Source organism: Syngnathus typhle, linkage group LG5 (assembly GCF_033458585.1).
Source record: "Syngnathus typhle isolate RoL2023-S1 ecotype Sweden linkage group LG5, RoL_Styp_1.0, whole genome shotgun sequence".
Lineage (NCBI taxonomy): Eukaryota > Metazoa > Chordata > Actinopteri > Syngnathiformes > Syngnathidae > Syngnathus > Syngnathus typhle.
In genome coordinates this window covers 19536777-19554593 of record NC_083742.1, presented here as the reverse complement: position 1 = coordinate 19554593, position 17817 = coordinate 19536777, and the positions used below count along the sequence as shown (strand labels likewise).

Sequence of the window (17817 nt, the reverse complement as noted above, 5' to 3'; positions counted from 1 at the left end):
AGCATTGCACTGCATCATACTGACGGTTGTTTCGAACACTGCACGGGGTGGCCAAGGATATTGCAGGGTGTCCGCAAATAAAAAAACATTAAAAAACTCTTTAGTAAACGCTAATAAACATGTTCCCAACAGGGGACTGGGGTAAATGTGGAAAAAAAAAATCCCAGATAAATCAGAAAAACCCCAATAGTCAATTATCTGGCCTGCAACCTGGGGGAGCCAGTGCCCCCATGGCCACCCTTCTAGCTCCGCCAGTGGCTCAAACCGAGAACAATTCTTGGGCAAGCTTTTACTGCAAGCTAAATCGTGAAAAGATCATCGGAATTGAAATGACAACAGGAACTTCTTTACGTCACAAATAAACCCCGGCTGACCCAGGACTTGTGGAAATATGGATAGACTGCGTGGGTGTACTTAATAAAGTGTGTAGCATAACAAATGCTATCGTGATGTCATCTCCTCCGGGTGCATTCATTCAAGCCTCCTGCAGGCAAAGGTAGAAACAAGTCTCTCATGCATTCCACATGTTCTCCAATGAGGTCAGCCCCCCCTCCTCGCGGCGCCCTCTAGCGCCCGCCCCCCTTTTACGCCCCCTCCAATAAAACGCATGCGATGCCTCCAAACGCGCGCAGTCAGTGCTGCGTTCCCTGAGAGACGCACACTTGTTTTGCGGAGCTCGGACTTTTCTTTCCACGCGAGATACTAATTGCGTTGATGACTGACGCACAATTAATTCCACGAGGGAGCAAGATAGAAATCTGACAGATGAAGAAGTCTCACTAGTAGCGCGCACGGACCTTGACAAGCTGCGTTCATGGATTGACCCAGTGACTGCACTTTTTTTTTTTCTTTCATTTTTTTTCTTCAACTATCGTGGTCATTATAGATCTAAAATTAAAACAGAGGATTATTATGGGATCTTTGGGCCAGTAATTTGGAGTTGAAAGAGGATGCTGTTTCCCCACTCTTAAAACACGGATTAACCTTTGGAATAATATTTGAGAAAAAAAAAAAGATTTAAAAGACCCCAATTGGAAACAACATCTGCGCTCCAACATGAGGTCCTTCACTGCGTGGATTTGCGTGTGCAGCTTTCTTCTGCTTTTAGGTGAGAGGTGAAATGTGCAGATCCATAATTCCATCATTGTGTTCAGTGCGAGATGTAGGCTTTGGCTAATCTGAGATTTGTCCTGCAATGTGTAAAGGTGAAGTCGGAATAAATATTTCCAATAACGTGCATTAGAAAAAAAAACTGTCTTGTGAGAAAATGGATCATTTTAACGGCAGATATGTGGTCAGCTGTCACAAAGATGTGATTTTATTTTGATTGAGGCAAATACTAATTAAAATTCAATGCCATCAACACAAACATAAAAATCAGAGTGATCACGCTTTAACTTCATGTCCCTGTCGTACTGGATATCGTCTCTTTCAATGACAGTTGACTTTTCAAGATCACCACAAGGGGTCGCTCTTGCCCTTCTACCTGTCCCCGCTGCACGCAGGTGTTCGTGGGCTTGGGTCTCCAATCTTGTGTCATGCGGACACACCTGAGCGTCTGCCCCCGTGATCTTATTCCCCGCAAGAGACAGAACAACATTCTGCTGTGATGTCTGCTTGCTTCAGCAAACTTTTAACGAGATGTTGGGAGCAGTTGGTGGGATCAAATAACGTACAGAAACGGTTCTTGCATAACATTGTGACTAATAGCCCTGTGTGGCACAAAAACTCCAATGGCCCATGAAATGTTTCTACAGTCTCGCTTGAGCACGTGCAGATGTCTTGTCACAACGCGTTTAATTGATGATCAACCTGTTGCCAGAATAAAAGCTCTGAACTTCTCTTCTCATAGATGAAACCACGAGCTCCTGGGACGGCTCCTCGGCTCTGTCCGTGCTCTTGGCCGACGGGCACGCCGGGTCCGACGTGGCCGGAACGCCATCGGAATGGGTGGACTGCATCCAGGCGAGCGACATGTGCAACCAGAACCCGCACTGCAGCTCTCGGTACCGCGTGATGCGCCAGTGCCTGGTGGGCAAGGAGAAGGAAGCCATGCTGGACAACAACAGGGAGTGCCAAGCGGCTCTGGAAGTGCTGCTGGTCAGTCCGCTCTTTGAGTGCCGCTGCAAGAGGGGCATGAAGAAGGAGCTGCAGTGTCTTCAGAACTACTGGACCATCCACATGGGACTCACTGAAGGTAGGCGCCATATGGTTTTGCTCAAAATGCAGCAGGATTCTCTGTGTGGATTAAAGCAATATTTCCTAACCTTGATTGAGCCCAAAAATGTCCCACGGGAGACATAAGGAACGGGAAATTTGGATCTGTTGATTGGAACACAAAGGTTCTGTTAGATGGATGGCAACAGGTGGATACGCAGATTTATTGGAGCTCACGTCGCCGGCACGATTCGATCAACAAAGATACATTATGTGTCGTCGTCTAAATCAATTCATCCATCCATCTTCATTAGTGAGTAGCCCGAGTTGGACTCATTCCCACTTGACTGGTGTTTCTTGTCCATTGTACAATTACGACACACTTTTTTTGTTTCATTAAGCGCACGAGCTAGAACATTTGGAACCGACGCGTATCCGATTCCTATTTCATGAATCTGTTCACATCTGATGTGTCACCAAAAAAAAAAAATCGAATTGGCTTGGCCTATGACCATAACAAAAGAAGCAACAACTTTTTTTTTTTTTTCCGTGAGGAGACTGAAGGCATCAAGAAAACCGGCTGCTATTCGGTTCAGATGCGGAAGGAAGATTTTTTTTTTCTTTTTTCACTTGGTGATATATAGCTGCCATCTGTTGGGCTGTGTGCCTCCTTCTGTAATGCGGATAGTCCTTGAAATGCTTTTGTTGTGTGGAGCCCATTCTAGTCCCTTTCCATACATATCTGCAGTACGTTAAGCTGGAAGGCCATTTTTATTTGACATTGGACCCATTGGACAATTTGCTGGTTCAAAACAAGGCAATCGAACGACTTCAAGAATTCAAAGCAAACTGTACACGGCAAAAGTTAAATACAACCGAACTGCATACCACACCATACGTTAGATCCAAGAAGACTTTTAAAAGCTCGGAAGATGTACACCACCACACCCTGCTGATGCTCTCTACCCTGGTGTCTTCTTAAGGAGATGCTTTGAGCCCCGGGATAAAAAAGACATGCTTTTCCTGCTCGCTCCATCCTCTCCAAGGTAATGGAGGCATAATGGGATTACATTAGGAGGTCCTGTTATGGTAGACTTATTGTTTTTCACCTAAAGTGTTCCATATTACCATGTAATTAGGTTACGCTTGTATAGCCCGATGGCCCTTATGCGTCCACTTAGGCGCCACGTAAAACAGCACTCTTGTTGTAACTCTGGATTTTAACACCAAAACACTTTTAGAGGGTGAAAAAGTTCCCTCACTTGGACCGCCGTCAGCAAACGTGTCCTATCGATGAGTCTGAAGGAGGTTTGGCCTTAAGATGACTCGCTTCCCCACTGGTGGGAGTCAACAGTGTTGCCACGGAAGGAACACCATGCACTCAGCATTTGTGACACGCAGGCTAATGGCGGGCATGTCTTTGAGGATTGTGGACTTTTGCCCGCCCATCCGTGAAGTGATTGCCCCGGCTCGACGGCTCACGGCACCAGCTTCACTTCATCACGCTGATGGTGCGAGAAGGTCCCCGTCATGAGTTCAAGGCAAAGGGGATGAGGCAGAAGCTCCCCGGGCATCTTCTTGACGATGTCCGTTTTGCTCTGTGGTTTCGTTCTTCCAATATATATATATTTTTGTTATTTGAATGCAGCACACAAGTCGTCCGGCTGTCTCGGCGTGTCCTTTGCGTCCTATTTCTGAGTCTGCTCTTCAGCAGTGGCCTGTTTTTTTTGGTGCTGTCGCCCTTCGAGAGGAAGCTTCAGCACAAACCAAGCTCAGTTTTAATTTAATCACCATCCGGCATGCGCTCGATTATGCTTTTATTAACAATCCGTGTACTACAACACTCTTATCTGGACACTTGTTTAATATATACCGTAATTTTCGGACTATAAGTTGTGTTTTTGTTCATAGTTTGGGTGGGGGGGCGACTTATACTCAGGAGCGACTTATATACATATATATGTTTTTTTTCACTTTTTTGGGCATTTTATGGCTGGTGCGACTTTTACTCCGAAAATTACGGTATTCATTTTTTTCTTTTCCTCAAAATGTGTTGCTTTATTTCGAAATGTTTACTAAAAATGCAATTACAAATCACATATAAAATGACTCCGGTGTGACTTATAGTCCGAAAATGACGGTACTCTCACAAAATCACTCGAGGATTTTACAGTGATTGATAAGACTAGGAAAATAAGATGGAAGATTGTTGATGACATTTTTTTCCATTATCATTATTATTATTTCTAGCTATTGTACCCCCTACCTTGCAAAGTGGTCAAAAGTCAGCTTGGCTTCAGGTCACCCATGAATGAAACAGAATAGGCAAGAGAAAACAGATGAGAGGACGCTACAAGGGCATAATGTAGCTTCGGTATCACCAAATGACTTTTTTTTTGAAGAAAAGATGTCAACATTTCTATCATGAAGCTATGCGCTCTTTAAAACAAAAAGACTGAAAGCTTTGAGTGGCAAGTGGCGTCAAAGACAGGATCTAATTCACAGCACGGCTGATTTGTTCTCACAGCCGAAAAGATGAGATTTCAAACAAGCAAGTAACCTCATCATGAACATCTTTATTCTCAAGAACAAAGCGACTTTACCATCTAAAGGAGCGGAAAACTTGAAAGCATCTAACGGATCAGTTCACAGCGAGACAGATAATGTAAATGACCTTGATAACGTCTGCATCCTCAAAGGCTACAATTTTCCACAGCTCCTTCTGGATTGGAAATGACCTTAAGATAACCTTAAGACTCGATTGGAGCGTGACAGGAGAAAGCGCCGCCATCATCATTTCACGTTGTCAAACAAAACTTGCTTTGGCACCTTTTGAGTGGTCTTGCTTATAAAGTCAAGGCTTGACACCTGCAGTGGGATCCATCAATTGGCTTACACAAGCAAAATACACCGAACCATTGCTTGAGAGAATATATTCAATGCCAGACGCGCGTAGGGAAAGTTTCAAGACTGCAGCGTTTGCTTTGTTCAGTACGTGAGATGATGTGCATCCATTTAAATATCATATTATATTATTATAGCCATTTTTACAGTGATATCATTTTCATTTCAACTCAAGTTGAACAAACATGCTTCCTCAACCTATAAAGGGACACACATAAAAAAAAGAGCACAACTTCTAATTATCAGCATCTCTTTGTTTCCCCGAACATTGTGAATTATAGTGGACGTGAAATGATTCCCACGCTCGGCCTTTAAACTGCGATGGTAGCTGCGTGATATACGTTGGCCACGGCTAACTGTAAGAAAGTCGAGCAATCTTTCTAAGATAATAACCTGCACCTTTTTAAAACAAACGACCAGGCTCTCAGAAAGCCCTAAAGTTGCAAGATGCGCTCATAACGTCCGCTAGTAATAACACGCAAGAACCAAACTCTCAAACAAGATCATAAACCAACAGCGTACAGTCAGTAAATAAGAAGGCACTTGCAAATAAAACCTTTTATAATCGGGACTTGCTAACAAGATGAAAGGACATAATAACTAGCCAATAATGCTAACCACGCTATCCGCTAGTAAATTAGCAAGCGCTGCGCAGTACATTAAAGTACGCTCTCTAAAATGTGCCGGATACTTTTTGATGAGTTCCGACTAGTCGTACATCAACAGTGAACTTTCTATTTCACAGTTCACCGACATTTTGAAGCTTAAAATAATGACAGGGGTTAGAATGTGCGCATAGACGCAGGAGGTGCTAATGGCAACCTATTAATGTGTTCCAACAGGAAATAGCTGCAAACGTAACACATTGGTACAATAGTCATCAAAAAATAATGAGCGGTTCTTGCTCGGAATGTACGACAGAAGTCATTATTAAAAAAATAAATAAATGATGCACGGACTCAAGCACCTATAGAGAGTCGGCCATGGTTCTCTTTCATTAGTGCCCGGGGCCTGGTCTGCATGTGGCCTTGCGTCAGTGCAGCAGAATAGAACATTCAAACAACCCCTCGCTCGCACACCTCCGACATGCATTATTTCCTCGGCTTAGCCGTGAAAAAGCTTTCATGAGGACCTTTCAGAGTGCTTTAATTAGCTGAGCCAGCTTCCTCTGCAGTGAGAGAACACACACACTAACCACCGCCCACATCCACCAACCCCAATCATCTACATGACAATTAAGCTGGAAAATTGTTCAAAAGCAAATTAGCATCCGGGCGCCGGTGACGGAACTTCACCAACAAAAACTAGATGCGAGAGTTTGATTTTCTAATATGAATTAGCATGGATGTTATAGTACCGTATTTTCCGGACTATAAGGCGCACCTAAAAACCTAAAATTTTCTCAAAAGCCTTATAGTCCGGTGCGCCTTATATAGGGATCAAATTCCTAAATTTAAACTTGCCCGAACCATTATGTCATGAAATCAATCCTAAGTGGCCCGCTGAAGACTATGAATCATGAATCAAAAAGACTATGGATCATTATTTTGATTTTCGTGATTTGATTTGGATAAAAAATCTGACATGATGCATTAATGGTGGGCCTTATAGTCCGGTGCGCCTTATATAAGGACAAAGTTTTAAAATGGGCCATTCATTGAAGGTGCGCCTTATAGTCCGGTGCGCCTTATAGTCCGGAAAATACGGTACATTTATTTATTTTTTTGCACTTGGACTGTGTGGACACACAAAAGTCGTGTTGACTTCTCGGTTTTATTTTTTGCTTTTTTTCTCAAATGTCAACAGTGCAAAGTCACCCTCCGAGTAGGTCATTACATCACGTTAATCTCACAAGTTGCTTATGACGTGCGATATCACCTTCATATCACACGCGGCTGCCGCCAGCTCACCGGGATGCAAAGAGGCGCCGGCAAATATAATGAGGGAGGAGAACCCGAAAGAAAGCAAGGAGAGGAATGAGGAGGGGGGGGGGGGGGGGGGGCGGAGAAGGAGGAGCAAGGGGGTACAAAGGTACATAGTATTCCTGGGTGAAACCTTCATTACTATGAGCAATGGTAGCAGTCACCGGCCATTACCTTGGCCATCCACTGTCATAAGCAGAACATTTTTCCAGGCTGCCCCTCATGTCAGGCGGATCAGGAAGGGAAGCAGCCTCTTGCATGCTGAATACGTCCTCCCTCCCACCTGCAGCTCAAGCCAGCCATACACCCCGTGGCCGACACAGCTAGCTACTTCATCATCATAAGAAAGAACCTGCCGATAGCTTTTTGGACACAATCAATACATTCTTTCACAGCGTTTCTTTCTCGTCATGCCAACTTTTCCACTCTCGTTTCTAAATGCGAGGAGCGTAATATAACCCCCCCCCCCTAAAGGTGAAGTGGCTGGAGGGGGGGAATTGAGTGACAGGCCATCCCGCACTGTGAATGCCGTCATGAAGGGAGTTTTAAGACTCAGTGCTCTCGCAGCAGCGCTAAATGAATGTGCAGTTCGCAAGTCAACTTCCAGAGCCGCAGGCTATCATCACAGCACGCCTCTGTGTGTGTGTGTTTTGGCGGCAAGCTGCAGCCACTCACTCAGCATCGTTAATTGAAATTGCCGCTTGTTGTCAGAGGAGGCCCTCCCCTCTCTGCACGGAGGGGTTAAATTATTTTGTAAATTCAGACGCATTAATTATTTGGCTGCTTTACCCGCGGCTAAGCGACGCGGCCGTAAAGAAGCACTAATCATGTTTTACATGAAATATTGAAGTGCTTGATAGCAACATTTAAGCCCTTTTGGTTTTTATAACAAGCCAAATTTAGTTTTGCTATAAAATGTAAATTGGGAGGCTGATATTTTGAGGCTGCGGCGCCGTTTTTAACGATCTGTTTGACCCGCGGCGGTGCACTGAAAGGATTTCTCCGTTTTGTGTCTTAACTTAAGGTTTCAGAAGGAAAACAGTTTTCAATCACCAAGCGCTGGGTATAAATAAAGATGGTGCTATCAGCTAAGTGAGTGTGTAACTATTCGCATTACTATTATACGTCGCCCAAGGAAATGTGAGGTGGGTGTGCACGTCGCCGCATTCGGATATGAGACTCGAAATATTATCACGGGATAATCCAATATTCTATTTGTCGGGTTTGAAATTGAGTTTAAAATGTCAATATCACTTCAAAAGCAGCGCTGCAAAGGGAATTTATGCATTCGGGGGAGGGAAGTGGAATTCAAAGAAAGACGCACGTGCGCCACTGGTTTGACTCCATGTTTGCACCTCGCGCTAATGTAATGAAGGTGCCGTGCCGTATTGCAGCGGCGCTTCTTCAAAAGCAATTTGACGCTGACAGCTCACTTTGCAAGCTTTTGGGAGCTCTGACAGCAAACTTTTTTCTTGTTGTTGTTTTCTCGAAGCGTGCGCCACCAGCAGCGAGTCTTTTTCTATCACACGGGGCGGTTTTCATTATGCTCTAGTTGAACACTAGTGTCATTTTTAAGATTGGCCAATGTTGTGACTCCCCCGCCTCCCCCCCCCCCAACATTAGCCTGCAGAAAAAGAGAGAATGCAAAATCAATCAAACGGGAGCAAAATAAGAGAGCTGCGAATGACAGTTATTAAAATTGACTTTGCTCGCAGCCATTAGGAGGTTGCCAAGAATGCCAGGGAAAATCAAAAGGACAATCTCCATCACCTCGGGAGTTGAGCTTCATTGATAATGCATGCACGAGGATGAGTGATGTCGCGCTTCCGCGCAGGCCTGATGGTGTGTCATGCTCTGCGCTGGCAGAGAAAATGAAGGCAAATGGCGGCTTAATTACAGCAATAAATTGGCGCCCCGCGGCTAAAAACATCATATCGCAAAACAGCTGGGAAGACTTCTATTACTTGATGATGATGACGCATGATTGGCTGTGGGTCAAAGAGCAGCGATATTTGAGCGCACATGGGAGACTTGGTAGAATTTTTGAATCCGTTTCGGAAGGACTGTGTTGGGCTTAATGTGATCAAACCGCATTTTTCTTTTAATAAGAATCCTGTCAGCAAAGATGCTGTAATTCGTCGGAAATTTACGTAGTTTTGGGTGATTTGAAAAAGCTTTTCAAGTGAAATAAATATGTGGCTAACGCTTGGAGATGATTGCTGAATTAAGTGAGTAGCAACTGTTTTTTTCCTACTCTCTGCAGTGTGTGCCCATGCTAAGTGCAAAAAACACACAAGAATGAGACCACTACTGCCACCTACTGCAATGGATGAGCAATTGCACTTTGGAAGTCACAAAGGGGAGCAGGGGAAGGTTGGAACTAGCTATCTGCTACATCGCTACATTTAGTAACTTCTTGGATATATTGTACTTGTCAGGGTAGTTGTAATGCAACGTTTTATGCTTCCTTGAGTGATTAAGGAGAAATACTACGAATACATCATTAGTGAGATAAACTCCACTCACTAGTTAGTGCTTGTGTAATCTATTTTTTTTTGGTATGTCACTAAGACCTTTCCCATGACTTCAATGGCGGAGCTAGAAGGGTGGGCAGTAGGAGCAATCCCCCCCCCCCCCTTCTGAAATATGCATGGACCCCCAAGTGCCAGACTCAATATATTAATTGTCCAGTTTTTCCAGGAATGTTTTTTCTGACAAATCCACATGTACCCCGTAAGGGAACCCAATCTTTTTTTCAGCATTCTTTAGAAGAATTAAAAAGTAGTAAGCAATGAAAGTAATTAAAAAAAAATAAAAAAATTCTTCACCAAAGCAATGTCCAATCAAACGGAGCTTGGCAGTTACATGACCCCACACGTAAGTCTCAGCAGCCTCATAGCAAAGTTTTCAAAGACACTAAACGACTTGAAGTATGGAAAAATCCATGTAGTACTTAAGAACAGTTTTACGCGACTCCACCTACGTCTGGTGATGACCTTCAATTTCAGCATGAGCGAGCGTTAGCGATATAAGGCCTTTGTTCCAGGTTGTTAAGAGCAGTACAGCGTGTTCTGGATGTCATACAAGAAACATTGCGGCGCGCACACAGCATCCTTTATGCTTTTATGGAACGTACAATAGCTGCGTCCATTGCTGAGACTCTCGACACGGAATAGCCGTAAACGTTGTTGCCGCGTCAGTGAAACTCCTGAAGAGCTTCTGAAGTAGCACAACTTGAGAATGCAAGTGTAATTAAACACACTGTGGGCTGTCGCCATGTTTTCCACAAGCAGGCTGGCAGGCAGCAAGGCAGGAAGCTTCCAAACACGCTCAGATGTATAATTTGATCAACAGCTACAAACAAAAAAAAGGCAAAAACAAGAAAAGTGCATCGACTCCAAACTTTGAGGATTAGGGGATTACATTTTCAGTTCCATTTCTTCCCCTCTACACACAGGCTTCGTGTTGGCACACTGTGCTCGGCTGCCACTGGCTCCATGAGAGTTTCTCGATCTTGTTATGATTGTTAATATTGATGGAAAGGGGGCAGAGAGCCTCACATAAAGCAATGACTTTACCGATGTACACATGCCAAAGATTTGTTTTCTTTCCCCTCTGGAAAATGTTTGAAAAATGTCTTTTGAAGCACGCCAGTCTTTTCATTTGCTTTTCATCAGCCTTTACTAATGGTTGGATTCCAATTTTACAAGGCGTTTTTTGTGAAAATAGCAACGCATGGTTGATGCCTTCAATTCTGTTTACTGATTTGTTGATTAGGTATTTTCACAGGAGACGCGCAAAAGTAAAATGCCGAGGAATAAAATTCAAATATGTTGTACCAACTGATTGCTTCTCTGATTGGGCAGGCGGCGTAGCTTTTAGTCTCCAAACTCAAAACTACACAGCAGAAAGTTATGACATTGAGCTAGCTATTTTCAAACTCACTATGTCTTTGGAAAATGACAAACAAACACAGTTGCAACTAGTTATAATAATCATATTCTTATAGTGATTAATCCCTCGATGATTGGGGCGACTGGCACAACACGTGACTCAACAAATCGATAATTAAATTTTCGGCGTGTTGCCAAGACAGGTGCTAGCAGTCAGCTAGCTCCTAAGCTAACCAGGGTGCCTCTTGAGTGACGGATAGACAGCAGGTTTGTCCGCGGCTTGGTTTTGTGACGATACGTGGTTCCACATCACCTCAACCATTTGTTGGTTAATTTGCACTGCTTTAATAGTTCTATCGGTATTCCAATGCAAAGCTATTGCTCGCTGGTGGGTGACAGGTACTCACGCACACCGAATGGTTGTGAATGTAAATGCGGGGATTAAGAACCACACGTAGGACTTAGATTCTTTGAATTTATTTTCGAAGCAAAGATGTGCTGCCACTTATGTTGCACACCAACGTTAAACCACAAGGTCCAAAAGAAAGTTATATGACCGTGAATTTATAGCCATATAGTATTCAACAGAAACGTCTGTATTTCATGCAATAACCTTTGGTTCAGACTTGCTGAATGTGTGTGGAATCAAAGAGAAATGTCCTTCTATGAAGATTTATAAAGGATTATAAGTGGCTTTAATGAAGTGCTTCAAAGTTTCATTCTGTCCTTTCAGACGGAGATATGGACGACTCATCCCCGTATGAACCTGTCGCACCCGGCAGACACCAGGATGCATTCCGCTTGGCCTCCATCTCCTCAGGTAACTGGCCTTGGATGCTCGCTAACCCCTGATAGGAATATTTCACATATTTATACAGTATCCTACGCATAATGTGGTGCAAGGGGTCCCTCTAGTGGTATGCAAAAGTATTAATTAAATGCTAATCGCATAATGTTTGAGGGTTAGGGGTTAGCGTTAAGTTTTCTTTTTTTCATTAATTCAGCACTGTACGTTTGTTACAGTTACCGAGCTAGTGGTTCCAGCCGCGCTTCTAATTGGCTCGTTTTGAATTTACCGTAATTTTCGGACTATAAGTCGCACCGGAGTATAAGTCGCACCAGCCATAAAATGCCCAAAAAAGTGAAAAAAAAAACATATATAAAAAACCATATATATGTATGTAAGTCGCCCCCCTACCCAAACTATGAAAAAAAAACCGCGACTTATAGTCCGAAAATTACGGTACATGCAATTCCTATCGGACGAAAGTGTGGGCTTCAAGGGTTCTGTGAGGTCATCCGTTTTATTGTTTGCTGCTGTGTCATGTGGGACGTGAGGTAAACAAGAGAGCAAGCCCACATTGTATTGATTCTATTTCCAGTTTGATTTCCTCTTTACTAATTAAACAGCTTGGCCTCAACAGGCGCCATAGAGCTAACGATTTAATTTACCGGTTATTATCGTGGCGGTGCCACTAATCAATGGAGATCTTGCTTTCAGACAAAGCCGCGTGCGTTGACATTGCTGTTCTGTAGGTTGACCGCTGTCTGCCCAGCGCAGGCCCACAAGCGACACACAGCAGCACATCCAGTGGTTGGCTTTCATCCTCCTCCGTCAAAACATCAGCAGACGATGTTCTTTTAGTTTTATGCCCCTGTTGTTTTTCGCCAAAAGCAATCTAGAAACACTAAAGACAGCATATTTTCTCCTTGCTCGTTTCCCGCTTTGTAGGGATGTACCACAAAGGCACGCTTTTTGCATAATCCCCTTAGCTTGGAATCAGCGGTGCATCACTTGGTCTCGCATTGAATGTTTACATGGTAAAATGAAAGAAGAAAGATGATTGGAAGAATGTGGGCATTGATTATTTGGGAATTAGTGGAACGAAAGGGAAGTAACAGTCCATCGTCCCTTGAAGTTGTACAATTTGACGTATAACCCATATGTTAATTGAATTTTTTTTTTATCGAGTTCGGTAGATTAGTAAATTACATTCAGTTGTATTTAACTTGAAATATGCAAAATTTGCATTGAATCATGTCAAACTGTATTCAAGCAATTATTTACCGTAATTTTCGGACTATAAATCGCGTTTTTTTTTTTCATAGTTTGGGTGGGGGGGCGACTTATACTCAGGAGCGACTTATATACATATATATGTTTTTTTCACTTTTTTGGGCATTTTATGGCTGGTGCGACTTATAGTCCGAAAATTACGGTACTCATATTTTTTATTTGACTTCTACGTGGAGCACATTGAATCCTTATTTAGGTACAGCGGGGATTTATTATTCATTTCGGAATGAAAAATCAAAGTCTACAAAGGTGTCACGTCATCTCCCCTGATGATAATAATCAAAGCAGAAGTTTCAATATGTCAATGGCAGCCAAATGTACGATAATTGCCTGGCCATTTCCAGCCCTGCCAGTTGAAAACAAAGCAAAATCTACAGCGTACTTTGTTGATTAAGATGTAACAGGGGAGTCATTAACCCAGCCATTTTGGATTCAGCTGTTTTCCTTCATTCTCCCCAAGGTGAAATATCGGATTTGCTCACAGGGATGTGTTACGCTGCCAGTTTAGCTCATTATTTATCATTTCTGAGCTCGCACACTAATTGATTGGGGGCCTGTAAGAAATCCACGGGTAATTATTCCTTCGATATTGTTCTTCAGAATCAGGTTGATAAGTGTCGTACTTGTATGCAAAGCCCATACGTGCGTCCCGTGAGGTGTTGATATTTTAACCATCCATCCATTGATTTTGGGTGGTGCTATGAGTAAGCTGATACCCACCCGAGCTGATTTGGAGCGAGAGTTGGGGTGCGCCCTGGATGAGTCAGTGGCCAATTATAATGATGTATTTTCTACCTAATTTGAAAACTAATTTCGAAAGATTGCACGAAAGAACCTATAAAAGCCTGTTTGCCTCAAATGTGTGTTTGATTTTATTCTGCAAGACTTTTCAAGGCAAGCCTTTTAAAGCAATGCCTCAGGTAGAACTTCAATCTGCTTTACTTAGACCTGTCCTTCTCTTCTATTGTCACCACTTATTTTCACATGCACTCAGACAATGAGGCAAATGAGTCACTCGACGCTGCGGGGTTTGTCTCGCCGACAAGAACACTAGTCGACCTCAATGACTTCATCTGCATTAGCTGCAACATGCCGACGGATGACTTCATCACAAACCCCGGCATGATTGCAACTGACCCTCTACTAGATGTGTGGACTGACAAACGCATCCTTCTTCAGACCTTGGCTGTGTTCTGCAATGTGTTCGCTCCCAATCGACTGCACTATATGGCGCTCCATTTACTGTTGCCAACCCAGGAGCCAGCCGAGGAGCCTCGTTTTACATTACAAAAACCTCATGGCAAACAAATATCCCAAAAAGAACTGAAGTAGTGATCTCGTCAGGGTGTCATCGTTTATTCGGCTGTGTGAGTATTTAACAGGATTACAACACTTGCAAACGGTCCAAGAATAGTGAGATTCCCTTTTTGCAGGGGTAAAAGACAAATCATGGAAATTTGTGAGAAATGGAAATGACAATTTACAATTGCCTAATGCATAGTAATAATTAAAAGCAGGGATGGGCAACAGGCAGCTCTCCAATTTGCCCCGAAATGCTCGTTCGAATGAATCTGCTTTGACTTCAGAGCAGAAATTTGAGATGAGAGTACTGCGTGTTTGCATAACAACAAGCAGCAATTTGGCAGATAGAGAGAAATTCTTCTACAGCGACTTCGAGTTGTTTATCCCCATTTCTAGGTGAAGTTTACTTTCAAATGAAACATCAACTTTGTCTTTAAAGTTGTACATTTTAATATCGTGTTCATCGCCACCATGTTCTGCCAACTTTGCATACATAAACATGGAATAGAATTTGCTATTTGAATATAAAAATGATAACATCATTAAGAAAGGAGCCAGTCGTTTTTTTATGGTAATGAACCAATGCGGAAAACCTTGAATCATAAACATAATGAAGTCAGTGGCACAAAAGTTGAAATCAAGTGAGTTTGTTATTAATCTTTGGACTATGACGATAAAAATATCCAATTTGAAAGCAAGACTAACAGCATGATTGTCGTTTTAATTTGATATCCTAGCTGAGGTCCAAAGAAGATACCTGCCGGCGCCTGTTATGTACATTTAAGTCTGCTTGCGGTTATTTCAAAACATGAAATGTCGCGATAACTAAATATGTTCTTTTATAAAATCTCTTTTTGTTTCCCCGCCACAAACATACAGCGTATAATTGCTCGGCCAAATATGACTTCAACTTGTTGGGATAAAACAAAAGTGTTTGCAGAGCTCTGGATTTTTTTTTTTTTTCCAGAGCTGCATTCTTCATCATGTCACTTTCTCATTACACCGAGGAGCCATTGGGGGTAGCCGACTGACAAAAGGATGAGCAAATTGTTGTTTACCGCCTCCAAAACATTGCAAAAAATGTCCATGTTGTCGACACATTCTGCCATCGCCGCTCTTTTAGAATTTAAACAAGAAAGCAGCCCTTTCATCTTCATATTCTTTCCACGTAATTGAAGCAACTTGTCTGCCCGGAGGTTTTCGCTACGCCATGCACACATTAATGCACGGATTATTTGCCGAGTGAAAAACATTTTAGGGCATCACAATCAGTTGGAATGAAGTTGTTATATGTTAATTCATCAGTGCCTCATCATTTCAGTGTGAAGCATTCCCGTTACTTACACTCTATTTGATGTTTGGCTAAATACATTGAGTTGCCAATTACGCCAAGTTGATATGTTGACATAACGACTTCACAAAATAATAATTAATGAACGCAAAATTCTATTTAGTGCCAGTATAGTTCTCTCATCATTTATGTTTTTTTTTTTTTTTCAACCTAAATAAATGAGCGTTCTTTTTTGAGCACCGTTTGATTTGATGTTGCCGGACACCAGCGTGTGCTAGTTTGCATGCGCGTGACATGTAGCACGGCAACTCCTCTGACTGCCTAATTAATTCTTAAAAAAAGGAATGTGCAGAAGAGCAAGCCTAAAAAAAGAAGATATGACATGTTGCATGCAAGTGAGAAGGACTTCTTTTCCTTTTTTTTGCATTGACCGTTGAGATCACCAGCAGTTCATGTTGTTTAATCCCGTAATCAATTGAGGGTTTATGTAATTCACCAAAACATTTTGTTGGTTCCAGCCGAGGGCTCAATATGAATGAATATTTACAAATCTGTGCATCCGTGTTCAAAGCGTGCTTAGCTTCATTAGGGTCACAAGTGAGCTGGAGCTGGAGTGCATCTTGGACTGGTTGCCAGCCAAGAACCATGGCAACCAGTTGCGTGAGAGAGATGCAATTAAGCAAGGCCTCATCCAGCTCGCATCCTTTACAAGTGTGTGATCTTGCGCAACACAAACATACCGGAGAATGAGAGTTGAATTTATCCTCAGGGAATATAATGAACGTAATGATAATAATACAAAAATAATATTAATAACACTAACAATAATAACAATGACAATAATAATAATCATCATCATAATAATAAACTCGCATCTGTGAACAATTTGGAGTTTTCAATTAACCGAGCTGAAAAAAGAGGTCGGAACAAATAACTTTTGTCCTAATGACTTTACACTGGTCTCCAGTCAGTTGTGGAATCGATTTTAAGATTCCGCCAATGGTCTATAAATGATTTGGGTCATGAATACATTAGGGAAATGCTAATTGAATATAAACCTAGGAGGGCTCTGCGGATTTGGGTCAATTAGCGCAGCAGAGTTCAAAGTAAACACGGTGAAGCGGCATGTAGCGGTGATGCTGCACGCAAATGTTTCTGGAAAGAAAGAAAGAAAGTTGTGTGCAGTATGGTGTTCGTCACATCTTATAGGATAGTCCAAATGAATATGCAAGAATGTAATATGTTCTCCTATCTCCGTCCATTTCAAATCGCACCTTGGTGTCTCGCACGATTCAAAGCCAGAGCGATCAATCTGACAGCTCTTTCATCGACGCTTTTGTGCAGCGCCTTGAAAACGGCCGCCATTCAAAAACACTAAAAGCACGGCATCGAATTTTACAGCCAAAAGTAAAACATGCACTAAAAGCTTAATGTGTCTCTATTCAGCGACCGGCAGCGGAGCAAGTGTGAGCCAGTGATCGAGAGAAAGAGATGTGACATCTTAATCTCACCCTCATCATCATTTTACAGGCGCGAGTATCACCCCATTGATGACCACTCCAATGAAGGATGCCAAGGCGGTTGGAACAAATTAGGGGGGGTGGAGGAAATGTCTTTGACAGCAGTACAATACACAGAAGCATCAATGTTTTAGTCTTTCCTATGGTGGCCAATAAACCGGCGTTATTCTATCTATCCAACGTCGTTAGCGTCATTAAAGTGTAGTCGAAGAATCCGATTGTATTTACAGTAAACATCCGTTTATTTTCGATACTGCATCCCGCAGACCCTAAGCAGGGTACCCAAGGGGCTGCTCGCTAATCAATAGCAAAGAAACGATTATTTGCACTCTAATTCACAATGATGTACAACTTGAGAGCTTTCAATGAAGATAGAATGTTTGGGGAATGTTGGAGGAAGCCTGACACAAAATCAATGCCGGGCTGAGGGGAAAACATGCAAACTCCACGCAAGGCCAAAGTTGTCAAATGTCTTGGGTTCAAATTTTATATTCATATTATTTTCAATGTAATATTATATTCATATTAATTTAGTTTTATTATTAATACAAGTTTAATAATACAACTGTTCATATGATCTTTAATGTAATATATTAATATGAATTAGATTCATTATTAATAAAACTTTCAAACAATCAGAATGTCAAAGCCAAATTTATTTATATAGCACATTTTCATACACAGAGGCAATTCAAAGTGTTCAAATGTGACTCCATCCCTCCCTCCCTCCCTCCCTCCCTCCCTCCCTCCC

General features: G+C 42.4%; 1 protein-coding gene across 1 annotated transcript in view; it reads left to right on the top strand.

The window, feature by feature from the left end:
• The first annotated feature begins 639 nt into the window (after window positions 1-639).
• The window catches only part of LOC133153963 (GDNF family receptor alpha-2-like), a 47687-nt gene continuing 30509 nt past the window's right edge, over window positions 640-17817 (top strand). The window contains exons 1-3 of the mRNA XM_061278317.1: window positions 640-1108; window positions 1853-2197; window positions 11610-11696. Of these exons, the coding sequence (XP_061134301.1) occupies window positions 1057-1108; window positions 1853-2197; window positions 11610-11696 (484 nt within the window). The 5' untranslated portion in view covers window positions 640-1056. The remainder of the gene's footprint in view (window positions 1109-1852; window positions 2198-11609; window positions 11697-17817) is intronic.